Source organism: Taeniopygia guttata, chromosome 9 (genome assembly GCF_048771995.1).
Source record: "Taeniopygia guttata chromosome 9, bTaeGut7.mat, whole genome shotgun sequence".
NCBI classification, from domain to species: Eukaryota; Metazoa; Chordata; class Aves; order Passeriformes; family Estrildidae; genus Taeniopygia; species Taeniopygia guttata.
This window is the reverse complement of record NC_133034.1, coordinates 10,693,741-10,714,983: the sequence shown is the minus strand read 5'-3', so window position 1 is coordinate 10,714,983 and position 21,243 is coordinate 10,693,741. Positions and strand designations below refer to the sequence as shown.

The following is a 21,243-nucleotide window of genomic DNA, read 5'->3' as shown; positions in this document are numbered from 1 at the left end:
TTAGCAGTGAAAAACGTGTGGTCCTCATGTAGTCTCTGTGAGATTCCATAGTTATCAAAATTTCATATACAGGCATTCTGTCAGCCATGGAGCTGTTCATTACATGCAGTGGCTCTTCAGAATATTAAAGGGAGAAAGAAATGACTCTTAGTTTTCAGAACTGTGTTTAAATCAGGTCCCAATCCGTTTCCCCTAAGATGCATTTATAACCATCTGTGCTATTTCAATTTGAAAAGAGAAGAAATCAAATCAGCAGGGTAATGTTTCAACAACATACTTATAGATTGTTCCTCTTCCATGTTGTCAGGGCAATGTCCTCAGTGAAAAATGTGTATTACCATTGTAGACATCTAATAAAAATGAACAGGTCATTTATTTTTAAAAGGAAAAGATTTGCATGCTGTGGTGTTGAAATGAAAACCCGCTATCCTCACATAAACTCTGGAATAAGGCCTTCCCCTCAACTGGAATAAAACAAAATGTTTCTTGAATATTTAAAAATACAGAAGTAATAGCACAGGTCTTAGGGAGCTTAGTTATATGATCACATTGTATTTCAAGACCTTCAATCCTAAACATAATACATTCCATAAATTCAGTGAAATCCAATGGTTGCTTTATCCACATTCCCAAAGGTAGTATATATGACCTGTATCAGTGTTTGCATGATGTAATTTAGGTGTTAATATAGCTACCAAACACAGGGTTTTGGTGCTTTTACAAATATACCCATACTTCTCAGATTTAGGAAATCTGTGCATTATGGAACAGTGCATAGTACTATAAGAGAGAGGTGTCTTTTGGTACTAGCAACAGTAGAAGATAGTTATTTCATACAAGAAAAATTAATTAATAGGTGAATAAGTATTTGTTGAGGGCAACAGGTGATTTTCTGATTCAGAAGGCAAGGCTTTTAAGGCATCATGTATAAGAAAAATAATTAACTACTGAAAAAAATAGCGACAGACCATAAACAAGAAATACAAATATAAATACTAGTCCCCGTCCAATAATAAAACAAACAAAGAGGGTGTAGGACTGGATTTGCTTTGCACGAATTGCTTTTGCATACAAAGAACCAGACCTCTGTGTTACCTGTGTCCTTCTGTAGCTGCAATTGCTACAGTGACCCCCACTAATGAAACAATAGGAAGGAATTTGGTGAAACCTGGATTTAAGTACATACTTCTTTTTTTCTTCCTTTGAATTGAAAGAGCTTAGCGTTGATCAGAGTAAAATTTAAACACTCCCAAAGGCATGAAACAAGTGGCAACCTCTACTGTTAATGAAATTAATAGGAAGCGCTGGTTTATATTTTTTTTTCATTAGTAGTAAGTGTAGGAATACCCATTTGGCAAGTGCTCACAGAATCACGCTGCAGGCAGTGATAAAGTTGTCTGAGAGCTTAATCTGAGCTCAGTCTGTGGTGCAGATGGTCCTGCTGGACCTTGTGCATCCCAACAAGTTAACAATGAACAAGTTAACCATGTCAAGCCCAGGTATCACAACAGTTTCATAATGAATCTGAAGTTCATTGCAAAGCAGTGGCAGTTTATCTACATCGTGCTACCAAGGAATTAATTAAATTAATAACACATTGACCTGATTCTCTGTTAGAGTCCTAGAGATAATGTCCCATGTTCATTATAGAGTATGAAAGGCTGTATATTTTAGAGAGTAGAAAGAAGCATTCATATTGCCAAAAAAGCTCAAGTTTCTTGGACTGAAATCTCATGCTTTTTTTAAGCTGGTATAAGTGAGGAAAAAGTTGTGAATGTTGCCTTCACCTACCACTCAATCCTGTTAATCATATTGCAGTCCATGGAAGAAAAGTTTCACAAATTGAAGCAAGTTAAACCAAATCTAATGTTTGCAGTATCTTGGCAGAATGGCACAAAAGCATGTTTTATCATATTAAAAGCCAAGTTGATTAGAGGCGGCTTCATTTGGTTCATGTCTCTTACAATTTTATCATGCTTTTTAAAAATGCCATACTTTTAAGCTAATGCGTTTTGAGATTTTTTTTCTGTCTAGTCACAGACGGTACTCATTGACATATTCACACAGCTTCAAAATAGGGAAGATTTTTGTTTCTTTGGGATATTAGTAGCAAATCAGAATTGTTTATTTCAGGCATGTAAAATATGTTAAAATAAGATCTGTTGTGAATAAACCACGACAAAACGTATTCTTTGGCATTAAAATAAGCAGAATGTACCCTGACATTTTAACTTGATAGTTTATGAATGTAACTGCAGGTGGTCACAGAAACAATACTGGATTAAAGAGAATAGGAAATTTCTGTTAATATTTCATATGAAAACACTTATTTTTAGACTATTGTTTTACTTTTCTAGTATCATTAGTGAAGGTAAAAACATATTGCTTTCTGAACTGTGTTATAATTCTAGACAATGTTTTGGAAGGTTTAGCAGGAATCTAAAACAGCTTGGCTTTCTTGCAAATTGAAAGTGCTGGGAAACATAATTTGTTGAAGTTGAAGAAATAGGTATGTTCACTAGAAATAATACATTTGCTGGATAGGTACTTTTGAAAGTACTTTAGATACCGTTAAGATAAAATATTTCCCATAATCAAATTGAGTTTAATAGGGATCAATATCACACTATATAGTGTCATTTTGACCAGTTTTATTTTTAATGCATAGATATGTTGGTGTAGGTACCTGACCAACAGAACTAATTACAACAGGCTAAAAATTGCCTTCATCTTACAGCTGTAGAAATGATGTTACAATTGGGCAGTGTTATTACTGAGAACAGAGGAAGCAGAGCAGACGCTCCTTAGAAGAATACCAACCAAATCTCCTGGCCTTGCTCACAGCACCAAAATCTCGGTTCTCTTGTGGTTGAGTAGAAGGGATGAACTCAAGCATTTGGGTTCAAAACACCTGCTTGAACCTGTTCTGCCAAACAGGAGATCAAAATGTCTTTGGTGGCTCCCAAAATACCTGTAAGCCACCACTGTGCTGTGGGTGAGGCTAATCTGCCTGTTTCACTTGAAGCCCTCCCTCCTTCACAACTGAGAACAGACTGACCTGGTTATTTATTTGCTGGTGTCACTGTCTCTGTGTGTAACACTGGCTCAGCAAGCACATGCCTTACAGATACCTGTAAATAGAAATTCCTGATCACCTTATCATATTTTTCTCCCTCTGCTCTGATTGACTTAGATCACAGAAATGCTTCTCTCCCCCGCCTCCCCCCCAAAAAAGGGAGAAAAAAGGAAACAAAGAAATTTTGTGCTTTACTGATCAGTTCTGTGGCTTACTGATGGCTGGGGAATCTTCAAGCATCTAGAATAAATATTTTTTTATAATTTCCTATAGTGTTCAGAGACATTAACTTCTGTGATATGGACAGGTGCATCTTCACTACACTGAAGTCAGTTCTCATGCTTCGTAATAAAGAACACTGTACATCATGGTACTATAACTACTTGGCTTGTCATACACATACTTTTTTGTTTCCAAGCCCTCAAGCTGTTCCATAATTCAAACTGTGTCTTGAAAAATCTGGTTTTCCAGTATCAGTAGTCCGTTTTCAGTAACAGTTTTGCCCTTTATGTTTTTAAAAGTAGCTGAAAGTGATGCTGCAACAGTGGGAAGTTCTCAGGGTCCTATCTTCAATATCTGTACTTAGGTACAGACAGGACCCCTTTCTTAATCTCATAATTCCAAAGCCAGATTTATTATTTCTGTGGAGAGGTGGTACAAAGAATTTCAGAAAGTCTGCTGAATTTTAGGAAAATGCCATTCAAAAGATGAAAGTTATGTTCACCTTCTGATCACGCACATAGTCCTGACTACCTACCACATTTCAATTATGCTTGTACAGTCTATTTGATTTGTAATCAATCTAAAAAGAATGACACATGAACAGCTAGCAAATTTTGATTAGCTACACACATTTTCTATTCAAATAAAATCGTGACATATGCATTTACTTTTAAGTTATGAATATCTTCATCACATTACTCTTCCCTTCAGAAATATTCAAAATCTGTCTTGAATATAATCACTTAAAAGCTTTTAGAAATGAAATTTGAGATCTTTAGAGGATGGCCTTTAAAAATTGTCAGATAGTGAAGTACTTGTTTGCATGTGCTGTGCTTTGAGGCTTATTTTGTCAGTTTACTGCTGTTGCTCTGATGCTCCAAATGAGAATCACACTTGTTGATGACAAAAGCTGGTTGAGAAGCTTTTCTGTAATGTTTGGCTATATAATATAAATAGGATGCCAAAAATACTTAATAAATGAGTTAAGGCGAGATTTACATCCTCCACATAAAAACACTGGTGTCTTCCTGTGTCGTGTTGCACTGCTTGTCCTGAGATGCCCAGCTGACAGTTTGTGCACAGCAAAGAGATGAGAGGAGCAGGCAGTGAGCACAAGTTGTTTGTTAGATACAAGAAACATATAAAACAGGCTGTGAAAAATTACCCAGTGGTTTATGGCATGACAGCCTAATTTTCAATGTCTGATTTCCTGAAAAGTGCTAAGAATTTCTATTTCTAGTTGAAATCTGTGGGAGCTGCTTGTACATTTGTTATATATTTTAAATGGCCCAAATTTCACCAGCTGTGTCACAATTGTTTTTTCATTCTTTTTAAAGGAGGATCAGATAACATCATATATTTGAACTATAACATTGTGCTGCACTAGCAACATATCCTATATTAAGAATAGACATTGCCATCAAAAATGCAGAAATAATATAGATTTCTTAGTAAATATGTGGTAATGAACATTTTTGCTAGAATGGAAGAACAATTATTTCCTCTTTTGTTCTCCTTTCCACAGCACAAGGACCAGTAATGTTGTACAGTACACCTACATATGCTAAGTGAATAAGGAATTTTTACTGGGGCATCTTTTTAAGACTATTTCAGATTTTATATTGTTTTTTTCTGAGTTAGTAGGCTTAAATAGTAAAAATTCTATTGCTTTGCTGTAGAGGAAATGAAAACTGCCTTATTCTGATGTTTTTGTGATACCTGTGCCTGTATTTCTCTAAAATCAGCTTCCCAATCAGCACTGCTCACTTAAGTGTATACAGACTAATTGTTCAAAGAATCCTTCCTTTAACAAGATTTCTTATCTTTCCTGCAGTCAAACCCTATGCAGAGCCTTAGTTTCTCACTGGCTGGCACTCCAGACCTGAGTACAGACTCCTTGCTTTTGGGGCAGAAAAGCAGTCTGAGTTGTCTTTCAGTCCATCTCCATGAGGTAAAGTCCTTTAGCCTTCCCTGCATTTAAGGGTCTGTTTCTTAATTCCAAGTCAGTCATTCTTCAGCAGACCTTGCTGGTCCCTAGCTGGTGATCCAGGTCATCTTTTTATACCTTCTAAAACACCCTCCACCTCAGGAACTCAGCAGAAGTTCCTGTTACCTGTGAACTGTTGTGGGCATTTCCCACCAGAAGAGATCTCAGAGTTCCTCCTGTTCTCCTCTGACTAAGGTCCAAGGCTGTTCTTTCTGGAAGGTTTCCTTAGTAAGTAGCCATTCTACCATCATAACAAAGGTCTGTCTAGAATTGCCTTAAAGCCATGTCAAATCCAGGGATAGGTGGGGAAAAGGCAGGATGCCTATCAGCTGTCTGCAAAAGTCAGTTTTATATTTGGTTGACTCTATCAGTAAATTACTGAAATACAGTTAAGCATCAAAAACCACCAGCCCAATCATCTGTCGTTCAGCTTCTGAGTGCCAACTCTTTGATTTGATTGTCAGCTCTCTGAACTGAATATATCCTGCCATAGCTATTGAATGTGGAGGAGTTTGTCAGACTTGTACATAAAGCCTTGTTATTTTAGCCTTAGCAATTCAATCAGTAAACTCGGGAAGGAAGGAATATTTCTAAATAGATCATAAAAAATGTAGTTTTGTTTAAATTTGTTCTTCAGTAAAACTTGTCTGATCTTTTATAATATTTTAAAAACATGATTTGAAAGAAGGCTGATTACTACTGCTTATAGAGACTTACAGATTTATTTACAGGTTTAATTTGAAGCAGGATAAAGGTCATTCAGGGCTCTTTGGGCATTGTGAAGTGTACCCCAGCATGGATTGTCTTTTCTCTGCATCTGTTTTTCATCAGCATGTAGCTGAAGACCTGATCTTTTGGCAGCTGTATCACTGAAAAAATGAAATGTAAATCAAGGGTACCCAGTAGACTCTATTAAATGAGAAATCTGAATATAAAGCAGTTAAACTTCTAGTCTTTTTTGTGTGCTGATCTGTAAAACCCAATCCTGTACCTGTTAGAGTGCACAGACAGTGAAGGGAAGTATTCAGTATTTTTGTTTCCAGTGAAGGCAATAGTAGCCATGGGAGATTGAAAGAAGTCTATTAATACCTTACAAGATGCGATCCTGATATTGCCAGTGATTATATTCTGTTCTTGAGTTCCAAATCCATAACAAAATCAGAAAGACATTTGTCTGAGGTATTTATAGAGCATCTGTTTGACTCACCATCTGTGCTCTGATTGAAGTATACACATTGTCCAGACTGAATAAAAACCATTTATATGGATTAGAATAGTAACTTTGACACTGTTACATCTAAAAATTTTGTTCCTGGTGACTTTGCTGACCTGTTTTCTTGCAAAGGTAAATTTTAAAACTGTAAAATCTGAAAGGTAGCATGAGGAAAGAGTATGACTAGTCAGTCCACTTCAAAAGGCTTTGAAGTTAAGAGATGCTGTTTGAACACTGCATGCCTTTCAAAACTGCTTCTTGCTTAGGGTCTGGATTAAGTGGCTGCCCTCCTCAATTGCTTAGTAGCTTTCAGGTTTATTTGGTAGGGTAAAAGTAAGAAGATGCTAAGGTATTTTGCTCTGCTTTAATTTCTCTCATATTTCTATTTCAAAATGAGATTCATTCCTTTTTTGTTGTTCATGATGTTCACTACAAATATTAGCAGAACAACAGAAATGTAGCTCACTATAGCTTGTCATTAATTGCACTGAGAAACCTCCCTGTGTTCATTCTGTTTGCTTCCTTCAAGATTATTTTTTCATGGATCAGTACATTTTATATGTTCAAAATGCCAAGATTAGGAGTTGTAATGAAAAGAGGAAAAGCAGCAGGCTGTAATATGTATATCAAAAATGTAATGGTCACTTACTGTTTATTGAGATTGCTCCTTAGGAATGATTACTGAACACAAGTTTTGGGAAGCTGTTTATGCTTATTCAAGATGGTAGGAAATTGAAGTTTCTGATACTGTTTCACAAGATTAATTTTCTTTGGTGATAACCTGGGGAATTCTTTAAATTATCTCATCTTAGTTGATGTAGCACCATCTGCCACATCTGCAAAGGAGATAATTATTTTTAGGAGCAGCTGTGGGTTTTTTGATTAAGTCTTGAGTCATCGAGGTCAGTATTTTTGAATTATTTAACATAGGAAAGATGAAGCCATTCGTTTGCATTTTGGACAGTAATACATGATGTGTTATTATTACAGTTATTAATATAAACCTCATAGCTATTTACTACAGTCCTCTAATTTCCAGGGAATTTGTATTCTTTGTGAGTGCATATAGCTTGTAGGAAAAAAAGTTATCAGTTACAATTCATGAATCGGTAAGACAGCACCTGGTGGCAAATGAGTGTGGAGACTTCTCTGTTAATGTAAATACCAAAGTGAAAATAGTGCACTTAAGTGGTGCACCAAGTCTTAGGTCCAGGTTCCCAACTTTAGTTTCAAAAGCTGAATTATATGTTAGGATCTTTCACACCAAAAGAAAACTCTCAAAATGAGCCATTCCTGAACAGAGATTGATTGCTATGCCTATGGTTTTTTGTGGTACCTGCAAATCAGATGACCACATCTAACACAGATCAGCATTTTCCATCACATACTAAACAAGAGAACCAAGAAAATTGAGAACTGCGACCTAAAAACTCTAACAGCTTTCTTTATCTTGTAATGAAAAGGCTCCAATCTGTGCCAGATGTCTTGAAAGTCCAGGACTTCATGTAACTCTTAATGTGAAGTAAAGAGCATAGTATGTGAATGCAGAGCTATCACTTGATGATGAGCTGGCTGCATCTCTGCAAGAGTTTCATTCTGCCTCCTGCTATGGAGGAACTAATAAGAGCAGAAGCTTCTCAAAGCCAGAATAGTTTTTCCCTGGAGAGTTAGTTAAAAATAGGTTTATACCACTGCCTTTGCTACAGAGCAAGGGTGGCAGAGCTGTATAGCCTAAGGAGGGTCTCTTGAGAAACACCTGTTGAAAATGAAAACGTAGAAAGGATACCCATGGGATAAAGAGAAGAGGAAAACTTTGCTCTGAGAGCTGAGATAATTGAAAAAGAGATGTTGAAAAGTCAAATCCATGTTCTGTGTTGGAAGAAAGACCTGTGCCCCTGAAAGTATCTATGCAGGACCTCATACACTGCACTTCCCTGAGTTATGGAAGACTTACTTTTGTGGTGCTGAATTCCCAGCCTACAGAAGCACAGCTGGGTGCTCATTTTCCCATCAGCTGGCATGCATTGCTGCAGATCTCCTTTGTGTCACACCTAGTCATGTACCTGACTGACCAGCAGGAGTGGCCAGAGGGTTTCCCTGTGCTTCTTCCAGAAATTGTGTAGCCATAAACTCAATAAGGAAAAGGCTGTGGATTCTAAAACTGAATGTAGCTCTCCTATTTTGACACATCTTTGTTAAAAGTTTTCTGCATTTCAGGGACTGAACCCTGACTGGTTGAAGCTGTTTGCAAGCGGTGGGAGCCCAGAGTTCTGTCCCTGGCACAATTCAGGAGCTGAACTGCAGTGCAGCATGAGAACAGGAGTTCTGCTCAGCAGTTACAGATCAAGAGACATAAACCTAAGACAAAAAAGAAGCTCAGAAAGTATTAGAGATACTTGTAAATGCATTTTCCCTTGTCCTGTGAAACACAGTTGCTGATTTTTCCTGTGCTCCAAGTAATCACCTGGATGTGAAATAAAACTCCAAGGACTGGGATAGGTGTTGAGAGGATTTGGGTTTACCAAATTTTTGGAACATCAAAGGCAGCTGAGTTTCCTGTCAGAACTTTAGTATGAGTGGAAGCCTAGTCTCATTTAAAATATTTAATGGCATTCTACATTTATTTCAGTCAGCATGTGCTTTTAACAAGGTTTTCTATATTTACAAATGAAAAGTGGGCTTATTTTGAAAAGAACACAGATTTTAAAGGATTAAGAAGCTTTTACAGATCATTTCACTTTCCGCATGACTTGGAGGAGAGCTTTACTTCTGTATGGGACGTGTCATGTGCTACCCCTTGCTGAAATACTGTCCAGAGACAGCACAGATTTGTTTATACGTCAGAATGTGACTCTCCAACTACACTTTCCAGCTATGCTTTAATGTGATATTCTATTTGCACTGTTTAATTAAGTTCCAAAGAAGACCTTCAGGTAGTTGCCAAATTGTTATCTTTGTTGCTGTTAGACTCAGCGACACTCACTTCAGGCACTGAAGTTCTATTCCCTGCACACAGTGGAACTGAGAGCAAATAGTCATTACCAGCCCATCAGTTCCTTGCGGCAGGGCCACTCAGCCTTCCTCTCAGTGAAGAGCAGGACAAAAGAGTACAAAAGGCCTTGTAATTCAACCTGCAGGTCAGCTTTAATCTGTAATTTTCTACTAGATTGTAGATATGATGCATCTTATAAAAAGAGGCAGTGCACAGCTTCTGCTGCGAGTGGCGAGTTTTACCTCGTCCAAAGGCTGCATCTCAATGTGGACTTATCAAGGAGGATACTTATATGATTTGACCCTCTGAATATGAGGTTCCTACTTTAAATGGAGTTAGAAAATCAGAATTGACTTCATTTTTAAAATTTCCTTCATTCTGTTAAAGAACTCAGTATAAGGGCTATAAAATGCTATTTTGCTGTGTCAAATGCCAGAAAAATTACTGCCAGAAATATTACTCTGTATCTATATCATCTGAGCAATGAAGCAGAGTTATGTAAATGGAAAAGTCTTTCTAAGTACAAATGATGCTGGTATCTTCCAGAGTATTAAGCAGTAACACACTTTCCAAGTTAAGTCAATTAACACTCTGGTCTCTCTTGTGCACCTATATTCTGTCTTCCCATGTGATTCATTAAACTTCACCCCAGCTAGCAATTAACAATTCCTAAATTAGTTTTATGTTTTTTATTAACTCTTCTAATTCCATCTAGATACTTTTTTAAATTATTATGGAATAGCACCACACACGTCAGCAGAATTCTCATTGAGGAGGTTTCTTACCAGTGAGAATGCATATATTTATGGCTAGTCCTAAGCAGTATCAGGTGAAAGGTACATGCCTGAATCTTGGAGGGAAAGGTAGCCTTAGTCGTGCTTGGCTCTGGATTTCAGGAAAAAAAGTGCGAGTGGCCTCCTCCTAACTTACTGGTTTACAGTCCAGTAAAGGGGACCGAGGAAAATGCACCAGGTTTGGGCATAGCAGGACAGTTTGTTACCCATTGGAACCAGTGAGAGCCATGGTAACCTGGCCACTCTTTATGGTCCATCACAACTTGTTCCACATATTCTCATACGTAACTTGCAATAATTAAAAGCACTCCAAAGACCCAGTCTGGGAAGCAGAGCATGATACTTTTCTCTTAGTGTGTTCCTGGATAAATAGTCCTATAGCACGTGTGGCCTTTAACTGTGATTGTCACGACCAGAAGAAGCTTCATTAATCTTGGGCCAATGTGATTACTAAACAATAGAAGATCTTTGAAGACTGGCCTGAACTATTCCAAAAGAAAAGTATGAAGGTTGGTTCTTGCTGTGTATGCAAATAATTTGGCTGGGGGAACTTGGCTTTATGGTTTTGTACTTCACATCTGCACAGTTCCAAAATAAACATGTTTGTTGTGTACCACTGTATCACAAAACAGAGTATGTGCATGATTTAGTTTAGCCCCAAACCTACAGTGTACTGAGCTGTTCCATCTGGATTACAGAATACTGCATCTCCTGTCGTGTTTTTTTACTTTGTAATCATTACCCCTTTACTTCCATCCTGGCAGGTAAAATTGCAGCAAATATTTCTGTTGTTTACCAAGTGGAATTATTGCAGCAAGTATTTCATTTGCTGCTCTAAGCTGCCTGCGTATGAGAACAAGATAGTACCACCTTTTACAGTGGCATTCAAGACAGACAGGTCTGGTTGTAGGGAGTTTATGCTTTCCTCTAGTCTTCAAAAGACATTAGACTGCTATTTTATATCCAAAGTGTATAGCTCAGGATGGTCTTCCAAAAAGGGAAAATTAGCAATAAATTCACTAGGAATATCAGCTAGGAGAGTACAGACAGCATCTTGTATTCTAAATTACATCTCTTTACTGACCTGTCTTTTGGTATTACTTGAGTTATTTATGTAGCTGAGTCACTGGAAAGGTTTTTGGGGGCTTGTTTCTTTTTTGTTCTTCAGCAACTTTGAATCTCCACTGATGCATGAAGTCCCAGAGCGCCAAGGCAGCAGCACAGACAGTTCTGCAAGCAGTTTTGGAAGCTCCGTCACAGCATGTAAGAAGGTAACTTTTAAGTTTATCTTATATTCATAGTCCAGTATATATATATATATATATACCTTTGCTTTTTAGCTTTCAGCTTTAGTGAGGAATACAAAATACTTAGAAAAGGTTTGATACAGAAAAATAACTTAGTGGTTCTGTTATGGTATCTTGCAAGTTTTGTCTGCCTGGTCTGTACTTGTCCCAAAATACATTATACATATATAGGAAGTAAACTCCCATTGAACATTTCTAATTTACCTCATTATCTGACATTTCATTATATGAAATAAAAGCACAAATACCTTCAGGACTAACAATAAATGACAAGTTTCTGAGACCCAGACAGAGCTTTGCTTCTCTCAGATCAATGCAATGGAGGGTCCTTCATGAAAAAACTTTTATTGGAATGGCTTCTACAACAATAGGTGGTATAGAATGCTGTTATTGTTTCCTAAAACCAGGTTTAGATGTAATAATTTAATTTAGAGCATGCGAGGGGGAAAAAAGTGACACCTGTGTGTGTATGTATGTCATTAGGAGGGGTCAAATGCTATTTTATGTGTATAGCTAATTTCAGTACAACTGATAATAAAAGGTGAAGACCTTTTATTCCTCCTTCCTAGGAGCTTGTTATGGCAGTACAGTCTATGGGAAGGGGGCACTACCAGAGATTATTGAGGAGGACAGGCTTTCACCTCTCACTCTGCAATAAACCTCAGAGCTCTACTGTCTCCCCCAGGCATAATTCTAGAGCTGAAAAGATAGCATTCATTTTAAACTTTCACAGTTCATTCAGTCTTCTCATAATTCTGTCTTTTAATAATGCTTTCATTTTGGGTTTGGAGTTGGTTTTTTTCTGTAAGAAGAGTGAAGGATAAAACACGTAGATGCTAAAGATTTTTTCCTTATACTGAAAACCAGGCACAGAAATTGTGTTAGATATAATATCATTGATATAAGAAGAGAACTCGATAAGATAGATGTGTATGCTGGGACTGGGCTTTTCTTCCTCACCCCAACATGGCTAAAAGATAAAGTGTCAATATTTAATTTGATCAAAGGGTTCATTTGCAAAATAGCAGTTTTTAAAAATACTGCTGACTGTAATTGGAATCCTCATATAGACAGAAAATCTACTGTGTGGGAAAACATCTTAAATTTTTATTTAATCTCAGAGTTGTCTACTTTATATAAGAGTGAAAGATAATGGCACAACACTAAGTGCCACCACTGCCTTTACAAAAAAGGCTCCTGCTTGGTCACATTCATAAGCATCCCTCTCTTTTAAAGGTTATCCTGTGTCACATGTGTGACAGCTGCTTCACCTATCCAATCCCTTGCATCTGAGCTGTTCATTGTAAAACAAATCAATTTTATGACTGTCAGCCCACTAAAAGAAGTTACTCACTTCTGACAATACTTCTGACAAACCACAGGATGCTTCTGGCTTCTTTACACTGTTGTCAGAGTTTACCTTTGTGTAAAAATAAAAGTTTACCTTTTATGTCTGTGCATGTGGGGGGGGTGGGGAGGTGGGTTATGTGTGGAAAAGGATGAAGAACTCTCTTTTAGCCTGTGTTAAGTGATTTTGAAGTTAGATGTATGGTGGAGTGAAATGCTGTGGCCTCCTGCTGCAAGGGAACAGTTTGAACAGTTGAATTTGAGTAGTTGTATTTGGCATGAATGGCTCCTGTCAGGAACCATATGAGATGTAGCCTGTTACTACACAGACCAACCTAAATGAATGCAGATGTGCCCCTCGATATCTTGTTTTATTCTGTATGTCCCACTTTCCTATCTTTTTTTGATGAGTAGTAATTAACCAAAGCAATTAAGATGTTCAGTCATGAAGATGCAGATGTTTCATTTGTGGAGCAGAGCCTTTTTAATGCTGTCTCGGTTATAGATATTTACTCTATTTTAATGTCTTGTGATCTAAATCAGGGAGCAGGAAGCTGTTACACTAAACTCATATGCAGTATTTTCCTCTGGGAAAGAGTGACTTTTCTAATCCACACTCTGCTAGAGGCTGATTTAGTTCATTGATTCACAACACACTGAGTAATGCTGACGGCTGAGTCTCTAGATGAGAGTGGAAAACTTTTTTTTAGAACCATGAATTACTGCTGATTTCACATTTAGTGCATGATGCAGATTCATCCTGAATTATTTTTTCTGAGTGTGATGATCCTGCTCCAAGCCAGATATACAGCACTATAGTGTGTGCAGCTGTCACATGAGTATGGTCAATGAATCAAATTCTGCTTTCAGTTTTCAGCTGATAGGAAAAATACTAACAATGTGTCAGTGGGATTGACTCTGCACTTGTCTTAATTAAATAAGAATGAAGAGAAGTACAGGAGATGAAAGTATAGAAGACAGGAGGATGAAATTTTGGCAAGTGATACTGTTTGCCTTAAAGGGCAGGACTGCAGACTGACAGCTGAAGGAGAAGGTTCGTTTTCTTGTCATTTGGTACAGATCACCTCAGTATATTTTGAAGAAATGCTTAAATGCAAGAATGGCAGTGGTAATATGATGGTAGAGATAAAAAGAGTACCAGTTCTCACATTGCTTTTGATTAATTAACTAGCTCTCTTAATTTAGATCAACTCCTTCAAGTTTATACACTTTTGATCATTGCAGTCATATATTATTTTTCTATAAGGACTTCTGTACGTTCCTTTAAAAGCATGAATATCCCATCAAGTTTTCATGCATGTGTAAACTCCCACTTTGTCTTAAAACATGAACCTATTTAACAGGGAGAGCTGCCTTACAATAGCAAGAGGCTATTGTAAGAAATAGTCCATTTATTCTTACTATATGTGTGTCTTTGATCACAGTAAGACTCTCTGTTACCAAAGAAATATGCCCAAAAGTTCACATGGCTTCTGGAGATACATTTTTGCACAGCAGGTGTGTGTAACCCTACCTGCTATCAGCATTGCAGGGTAGCCCAAATTCTCTTTCCTCCACGGAAGTACTAAGGGGAAAGCTCTGAACCATATCATGTCTGTAACGGTCCTAAAGCAAGAATTTGTGTTTCATAAGATGGAAGTTAAACTGATCCAACATTTACCCTTCCCTCCTGCCACCACTGACTCAAATGTCTCCTCCATCTCCTGAGCAGCACTCAGACCTGTGTAAATCCAGACCATGTGCAAGGACACCTCTGGCACACATTCCTGCATTATCCCATCCCCACAGCACTGTCTTTTCAGAGTAGTTTCTGGAGCCTTTCCAAATTATTTTGAGCCAACCTCTGTTCCTTATATCTGACCAGCTGACCTCTGCCAACTGGTGCTGTGTGGACTCAAGTATATCTGGTTTTGTTTTTCTCACCTGTCCTTTTCAAATCCAAGTTGCTGTAAATTATTTTCCCCAACCTCCAGTATTAAAAATGTTACACCTATTCACCCCTCTTCACACTTCTGGATACATCCTCAAGTGTGTGTGCAGAACTACCAATGCACAAGAGAGCAGAATCTGGCCCAGGGAACAAGTAATCCTACTTAATGGTATTCATCTACTTGAGGTTACTTAGAAATCACATGCTGTCCAAAACTTCCATGTAGTAATTTCTACCCTTAACTTCAAAGTCTGTCATGAAAAGCTGCATACAAAAAATTAAATGAAATATAAAGCCTTGGAACTCATAAACCACCCTGACGTGACTCAAGCTTGGCAACCATGACCTGACCTGACCAGACCAAAACATTTGTCTTCACCAGTATTTGCTTCCTGATAAAAATATCTCTGAAAGAAAATTAAAGCTACCAAGGATCATTTAACATGCCACAGGAGATAAAGTGGGTGAAGTGTGGACTGCCCAGCTCATTTCATGGGTTTGTCATGTACAATATACACCTGCTATGATTGAGCTGTTCTAAAATGCACACCAAGTCCTTCTGAGACAAAGATGAGCAGCACCAAGGATATTTGCAGCTTGTTTTGGCATGATAAATTTCTGCCTATCACAGTTTCTCAGAAACTGAGTTTTGGGGAAGAAAGATCTAAAGTAATAAAGGTCAAAGAAAAATTCACTGTGATCTTTAAGGAAATTAAACAAGACTGCTTGTTACAGAAAAAGCTGTTTGAGATAAAAAAAAGTTACCTGTGTATGCAAAATTATATTTTAACAAGATTATGTTTATTTTAACAACAGCCCTTGAGGATGAGAATGTCTAGAATCTAATTAAATCTGAAATCATATATATATTTGTATGTGTGTTTTTGTGTGTGTTCAATTCTATGTTCTCTTCATAAAGCCTCAGAGAATGATAATTTTTCAGAAAAAAAAAAAAAAAACAAAAAAAAAAAATAAAACAACCAAACCCACACAAGAGTTGATTACACTAACAGGAAATTGTTTCTTTGGGATATGGAGTGTATTCTTTTCCCTATCTACTCTTGGAGTTAGTTATGATGGCAGGAATCTTTTTGCACTGAGACGGGAGGTTATAAAATTTTTTGAGTGCAGAGTCATTGCACTGGTAAACAAGATTAGCTAGCAGCCCCCAAGAAGAGGCTGGTGAAGCATTCATGAGCCTTTGTTGTTCTCAGAAGAAAGTTTTTGGGCACAGTACTTCCCTTGAGTATTTTTTGAACCTTAAATTTGTATTTTAAAGCTCTTTGGAAGAAAACCCATAGCAGGGCTGGTGTACTGAGAAACAAGTGCGAAGGTGGAAAGTCTCTATGGGCACCAAAAAAGGCACTGAAGCAGGCCAAGCTCAGGGCCTGTGGTGTTCCCCATTACCTCCTCATCCCTCTCCTGCTGACTTTTATTTAGAAGTCAATATAAGTGTAATACAGGGAGTGAAATATTAACTGTGCAACTGACTTTCTACCAGAAAGATAAATATTAAAGTGGGAGTTAGTCTGTGGGTGGTAATAAGCTTATTTCTGGATGCCCCCAAGTATTAGAGAACTGTGTCAACTGGCCACATGAGCTTTCCTCAGTCATCCATCTTCCCTGAGAAATGAGAAGGACTCACAAGTTATTCTCACTTCTCTTCCTGAAGAAGAGATCTAGGCTTAGAGGTCAAGTGTTCTTGAAGCAGGACAAATGTCAATACAAAACTTGCAGTCAGGTAAAGGAAGGTACTGTAGATAGATTTTCTTTCCCAAGGTATAGTAACAAATTTATATTTTAAACATCATTATTAAAAGTCCAAAGATTAGAGTACAGGCTATTTCCATGTAATACAAGAGTTGCAAGAAGTACAAATAAAATATACATCTATTTCATAAACATACTTCTTAACGTTGCTGCCTAGGGAAGATGCTAAGCCCTAGGAATATTCATAAGTAGCACTAATGGTGCAGCAGTATTTTTCCTGCTGTTCCACTTGCTGTTTTAAAGATACTAATGGTCCTTCTTTTTCATGGTAGAATATTAGTGCAGAGGCAGAAAGAAAAGAATTCAGTTTAATCTAAGCATCAGATTTGCAAACTGGCTTGCCTCTTTAAAGTCTACAGATCTCTGTAGCCCCATTTTGGTTTTGTTTGAGTGGAGCTGTGGCACACACTGTAGGGCTGAGTCAACACAGAGATTAAACTCAATGTTTTGGTCTCAGGGTGCTGACTGACCTCAAGACTCATTACAGAAGGTGCAAAATACTTCAACTTCTCAGAAAACAGAAAAACTTGTTTAAGAAGAAGGAGTTTGGAACCTCAGAAGTCCCTGAAATGAGGCTGCTGGCAGAATGAGTAGTACTGATCTACTGTGGGGAGATACTGTCAGTCATAAAGGCTGCAAGTTGGTGTACTCTGGTGTAATTGAATAATTAGTTTTCCTAATATGTTTGTTTATCACTTTAATGCAGAACAACACTAACAGCAATATTTTTCAATAAAAATACTGGGTTTGGGCATTTTCTTCAAGTGTCTATCTCCAAGGACTCTCAATTCTGGAAGAAAATAGGTTCATACTTCAGGGGATATACAAGTGATTTGACTAAAGGTGCAGTAACTGGACAGGTGCAAAGCAAACAGGTCTGTCTTGCCCCTCTTTCTCCCCCTACTCTGGCCCCCAAAGCACAATAGGGCTCAGAAAAAAATTGTAATTATTTTAACTATTTTTAACTATTTTAACAGATTCTCTGCAGTAACAGTCTGCTAGAATCAACAGACTACTGGCTGCAGAATCAGAGGACACCATGCCAAATTGGCTTTCTAGAAGACAAGTCAGAAAGCAACTGTGCCTCAGTAAGTACTCACTGCCATCTCCTTGAGAGTTATTTGGATAGGGTGTGGAGCTGACAGCAGTACATTAAACTAAAAAAAGTCTGTAATTTGCAGCTTTCTTTTAAAAGAAAACATACAAACTAAAAATACAGATTTCTATACAGAACACATTAATAAAGACTCCTGCAGAGATTTCCCCATGTTTGGCTTTCAGACTTTGGTGTATCTCTGCATTTTTTTATGATCATAATCTGCAACTCACAAGAAAGAAAAATAAGCCAAAGAGAAAATTATTCTGAACCATAACTTGTTAAGTGGCAGGTTGGAAAGAGCAGATGTTTAGAAGGCTGCTCAATGTTCCTGAAGGCAGATAGACACAATTAAAGAGAAAAGGCTCATGCCATGTTAGATGAAAGGAAGCTGCTGAAGAACTCATACAGAATTATTTTGTACTTGAAATTAAATTTCAATCTCATTATTATGGGTTATAATGTGATTAAGATCAGCTTTTGTTTAACAATGTGCATGAAGAAATAGGAGTTATATTGCTTTATAAACTATCCACATGAAACTGGATGGAAATACATGGCTATTTTTTAAATAGTTTTTACTAGATGGAGGACTCAGAAGAGCAGATCTTTCCTCAGAATCCTGTTCAAATGTTATTCCCTTGTCTCAGTGAGCAAGGGCTTTAGGAAAGATCAGCTTTATCCCAGGTGAAAGGTTTCCAGCACTGCTTGTGCTGCACACAACCTAAAGACCAGCTGAGAGCTCTGATGGAGCCTGCTGGGATTCCCTCAAGGACATGGACACTCGGCTCCATCTGAAGAACCCAGACTGCTGCTGCCAGGAATCCGGATCTCCATCCACGGAGGCGGCGGCTGGAGCCTTTGTGTCCTCCCGGGGTGACGCAGAGTGCCCGAGAGCAGCGGCGGTGACACAGCAGGGTCATTGCAGCCGTGGCATTTGAATATGGGCAGAGGTTATTTCACTTAATTCAGTCATAGCCAGCACTGCTCTATCACTTTCCACAAGACAGAGTGAGCAAAATACAGAACCTAGTCCCGGTGTACAAGTGAGCAACCTTACAAGGTGAGAACCTGAACACATTCTTAAGACAAGGATCATCAGGCAGATAACCAGTGGTATCCTTGGTTTTTTCATATAGGAAGGGATTACTTTTAATGCAAATCATATTGACTATAGTAATTTAATTGTAATATTTAGTATTTAATATCCTAAAAATTAGGCTTATTTTCTCAGATGAAATTACTACCTAATATAAGAATTACTACCTAATATAAGAATTAATTCTGGCTTGCTTTTTTATCTGTTGACCTTTGACTTTTGACTTAATTTTTCATAGAATCTTAGAGGAAATTATATTTATCTCTGATAGGCTGGGCATACCAAGCAAATATAAGTTGTTATAGAAAGATTATGCCATTGCTACCCTCCTTATTTCAGGCAATATTGTCTGATTTTGCCATGCTGTCTGCTTTAAAAGGTTAAACTACCTTAAAGAGCTTTTTCCTCTACACTAATATTATAAGTGGTTTTTTTTCTCTTTGGAAGGTATTTGTCTAATTGGTAAACATTTCATTAAACTTACTTGAATTAACAATGGTATTGTTTAGCAGCAGTTTACCACTGAGATTAGGATACATAGTTTCCTGTTGATATAATCAGGTAGTATATTTGAAGTAGTTTAATTATTGATGTCTTGTTTTGTTTGTTTCTACTGAATGAGAGCTTAATCATAATCCACCTAACAGAATAAAATACATGAATTTGTGAGACGCAATCATGCATAAGCTCCACATAGTGATTTATAAATTAAACTAAGATTTCTGTAAGGTGACATTCTTCTTGCCCCATGGAGTGACCTTATAAAATAAAATTAGTTTCACATAAAAATAGATACTTTTGCTTACTCCACTATTGCCAGCTTTCTTTCTCTGGACCTATAACAAATGTTTCCTGCTTTGGACATGCTTTTATGAAGACCTTATTGGAAAAGAAAAAACTGATAGATACTTTGTCCTCAATTTCTCTCCAAATATCTAGATCTAGAATAATTACTAGTGCTGAATATTTGTAGTTGGCTTATGTTAGTACAAGTTAAGAAATCTAAACTCGTGCTTAATGAGATGATTTATAGTTTTCTTCTAGCATTGGATTCTCCTAAAGCACAGTCCCGTCATCTTGCACGCAGAAATGTCAATTATTACTTTATCTTAGCAGTTCCTAAGATTTAACACTTTTCTTCACAATGCTTTTACAGCATCTCCATGTTTAAGGTGGTATTGCCACACTACTAAAGAGGTATCTTAATTTTCTGTTAGGAATTCTTCATAAACATAGTCATTAAACTATTATTTAGGAAAAGAGCAGGATACAAAACTAAATTATGAAAAAAAATGGTGGTATAGTCCTGCAAGATATTTGTCATTCATTTGGTTCAAGAGACTTATAAGTGAATTTTCAAGGTACTTTCTGGCCTTTCATGCTCCAGGCCAGCAAAAAGGCATTAAAATTATATTTGTACTTATATTAAAAAAAAAAAAAATGTCTCTCAAAATGGACCTGGGCTCCAATGATCTCCCCACAAGATCATCACACCCCATTGCTCTTTGCATGACCACCCTGTCCCAACACGGAGGCTGGGAGCAAGACATTGCCATTCCACACAGCCTCACGGAGAATTGTCCTTGAGAACCACTGACGTAGGCAGGTAGAACCTCTCCTTCCCAAGCAGTGCCTTTGTGTGAGGGGCAGTGGATTTCCAGACTGGCAGAAATCCGGCAAACTTCCTGTCTAATATCTTGGATATCTTGGAGAAGCAGAAATGTTACACCCCTAAATGGCAATATGGAAGGTGGAAAATACCTGCCTTTTAATTAAAGGACTAAGAAACAGGGCTCATTTCTTACTTTAGCGTAAAAAGATAACACTTTTTAAAGAGTTAGCATGTGACAAGGACTCATTTTAAATTGTTTTATATCTCCTTAGAGCTGAGAAAAAAATTGGATTTGCAGGCAGATGGACGAGAGAACAGTTTCAATAAAGTGTTAAAGGTTTTGAAACATTCTTGAAATAGTCCAGCAGCTTTTCCATTAGCAAGTGCTCCTACTCTGTAACTAGAAAAATGCTCACTCCAGAATGCTCCATACAGGGATGTAAGTAATGCAGGCTGTATGCTAGACATAGGCAGTTGGATATTGGTTAAATCCAGCCCAAGGGAGCAGCAGGAACACGTGGTCAGAGCAGAGGGAAAGGACAAGGACAGTGGCCCGAACTTCAATCAAATTCAGTCATGTAAAATACCCTCATGTCTAATTGTTGGCTGCTTTTCTGTGCCCCTGTGCCATTAGAACTTTTTTGGAAGTGGTCTGGTGGTGATGGTGGAAGCACAAAGGAGAGTGGAGGACAGCATGACTGGGGGACAGTGAGACAGCAGCAGCCACTGAGTGGGCTAATGCCACATGGAAGAATCCTAATCTTTCTGCAGCATAGG

General features: G+C 37.7%; 1 protein-coding gene across 19 annotated transcripts in view; it reads left to right on the top strand.

Moving 5' to 3' along the window:
• SPHKAP (SPHK1 interactor, AKAP domain containing) overlaps positions 1-21,243 on the top strand; it is a 66,129-nt gene that overhangs the window by 7,654 nt on the left and 37,232 nt on the right. For 10 of the 19 annotated variants that reach the window (XM_030279841.4, XM_030279834.4, XM_030279844.4 and 7 more), the window contains exons 2-3: positions 11,453-11,555; positions 17,637-17,747. In XM_030279841.4, the coding sequence (XP_030135701.4) occupies positions 11,453-11,555; positions 17,637-17,747 (214 nt within the window). 19 annotated transcript variants of the gene reach the window in all.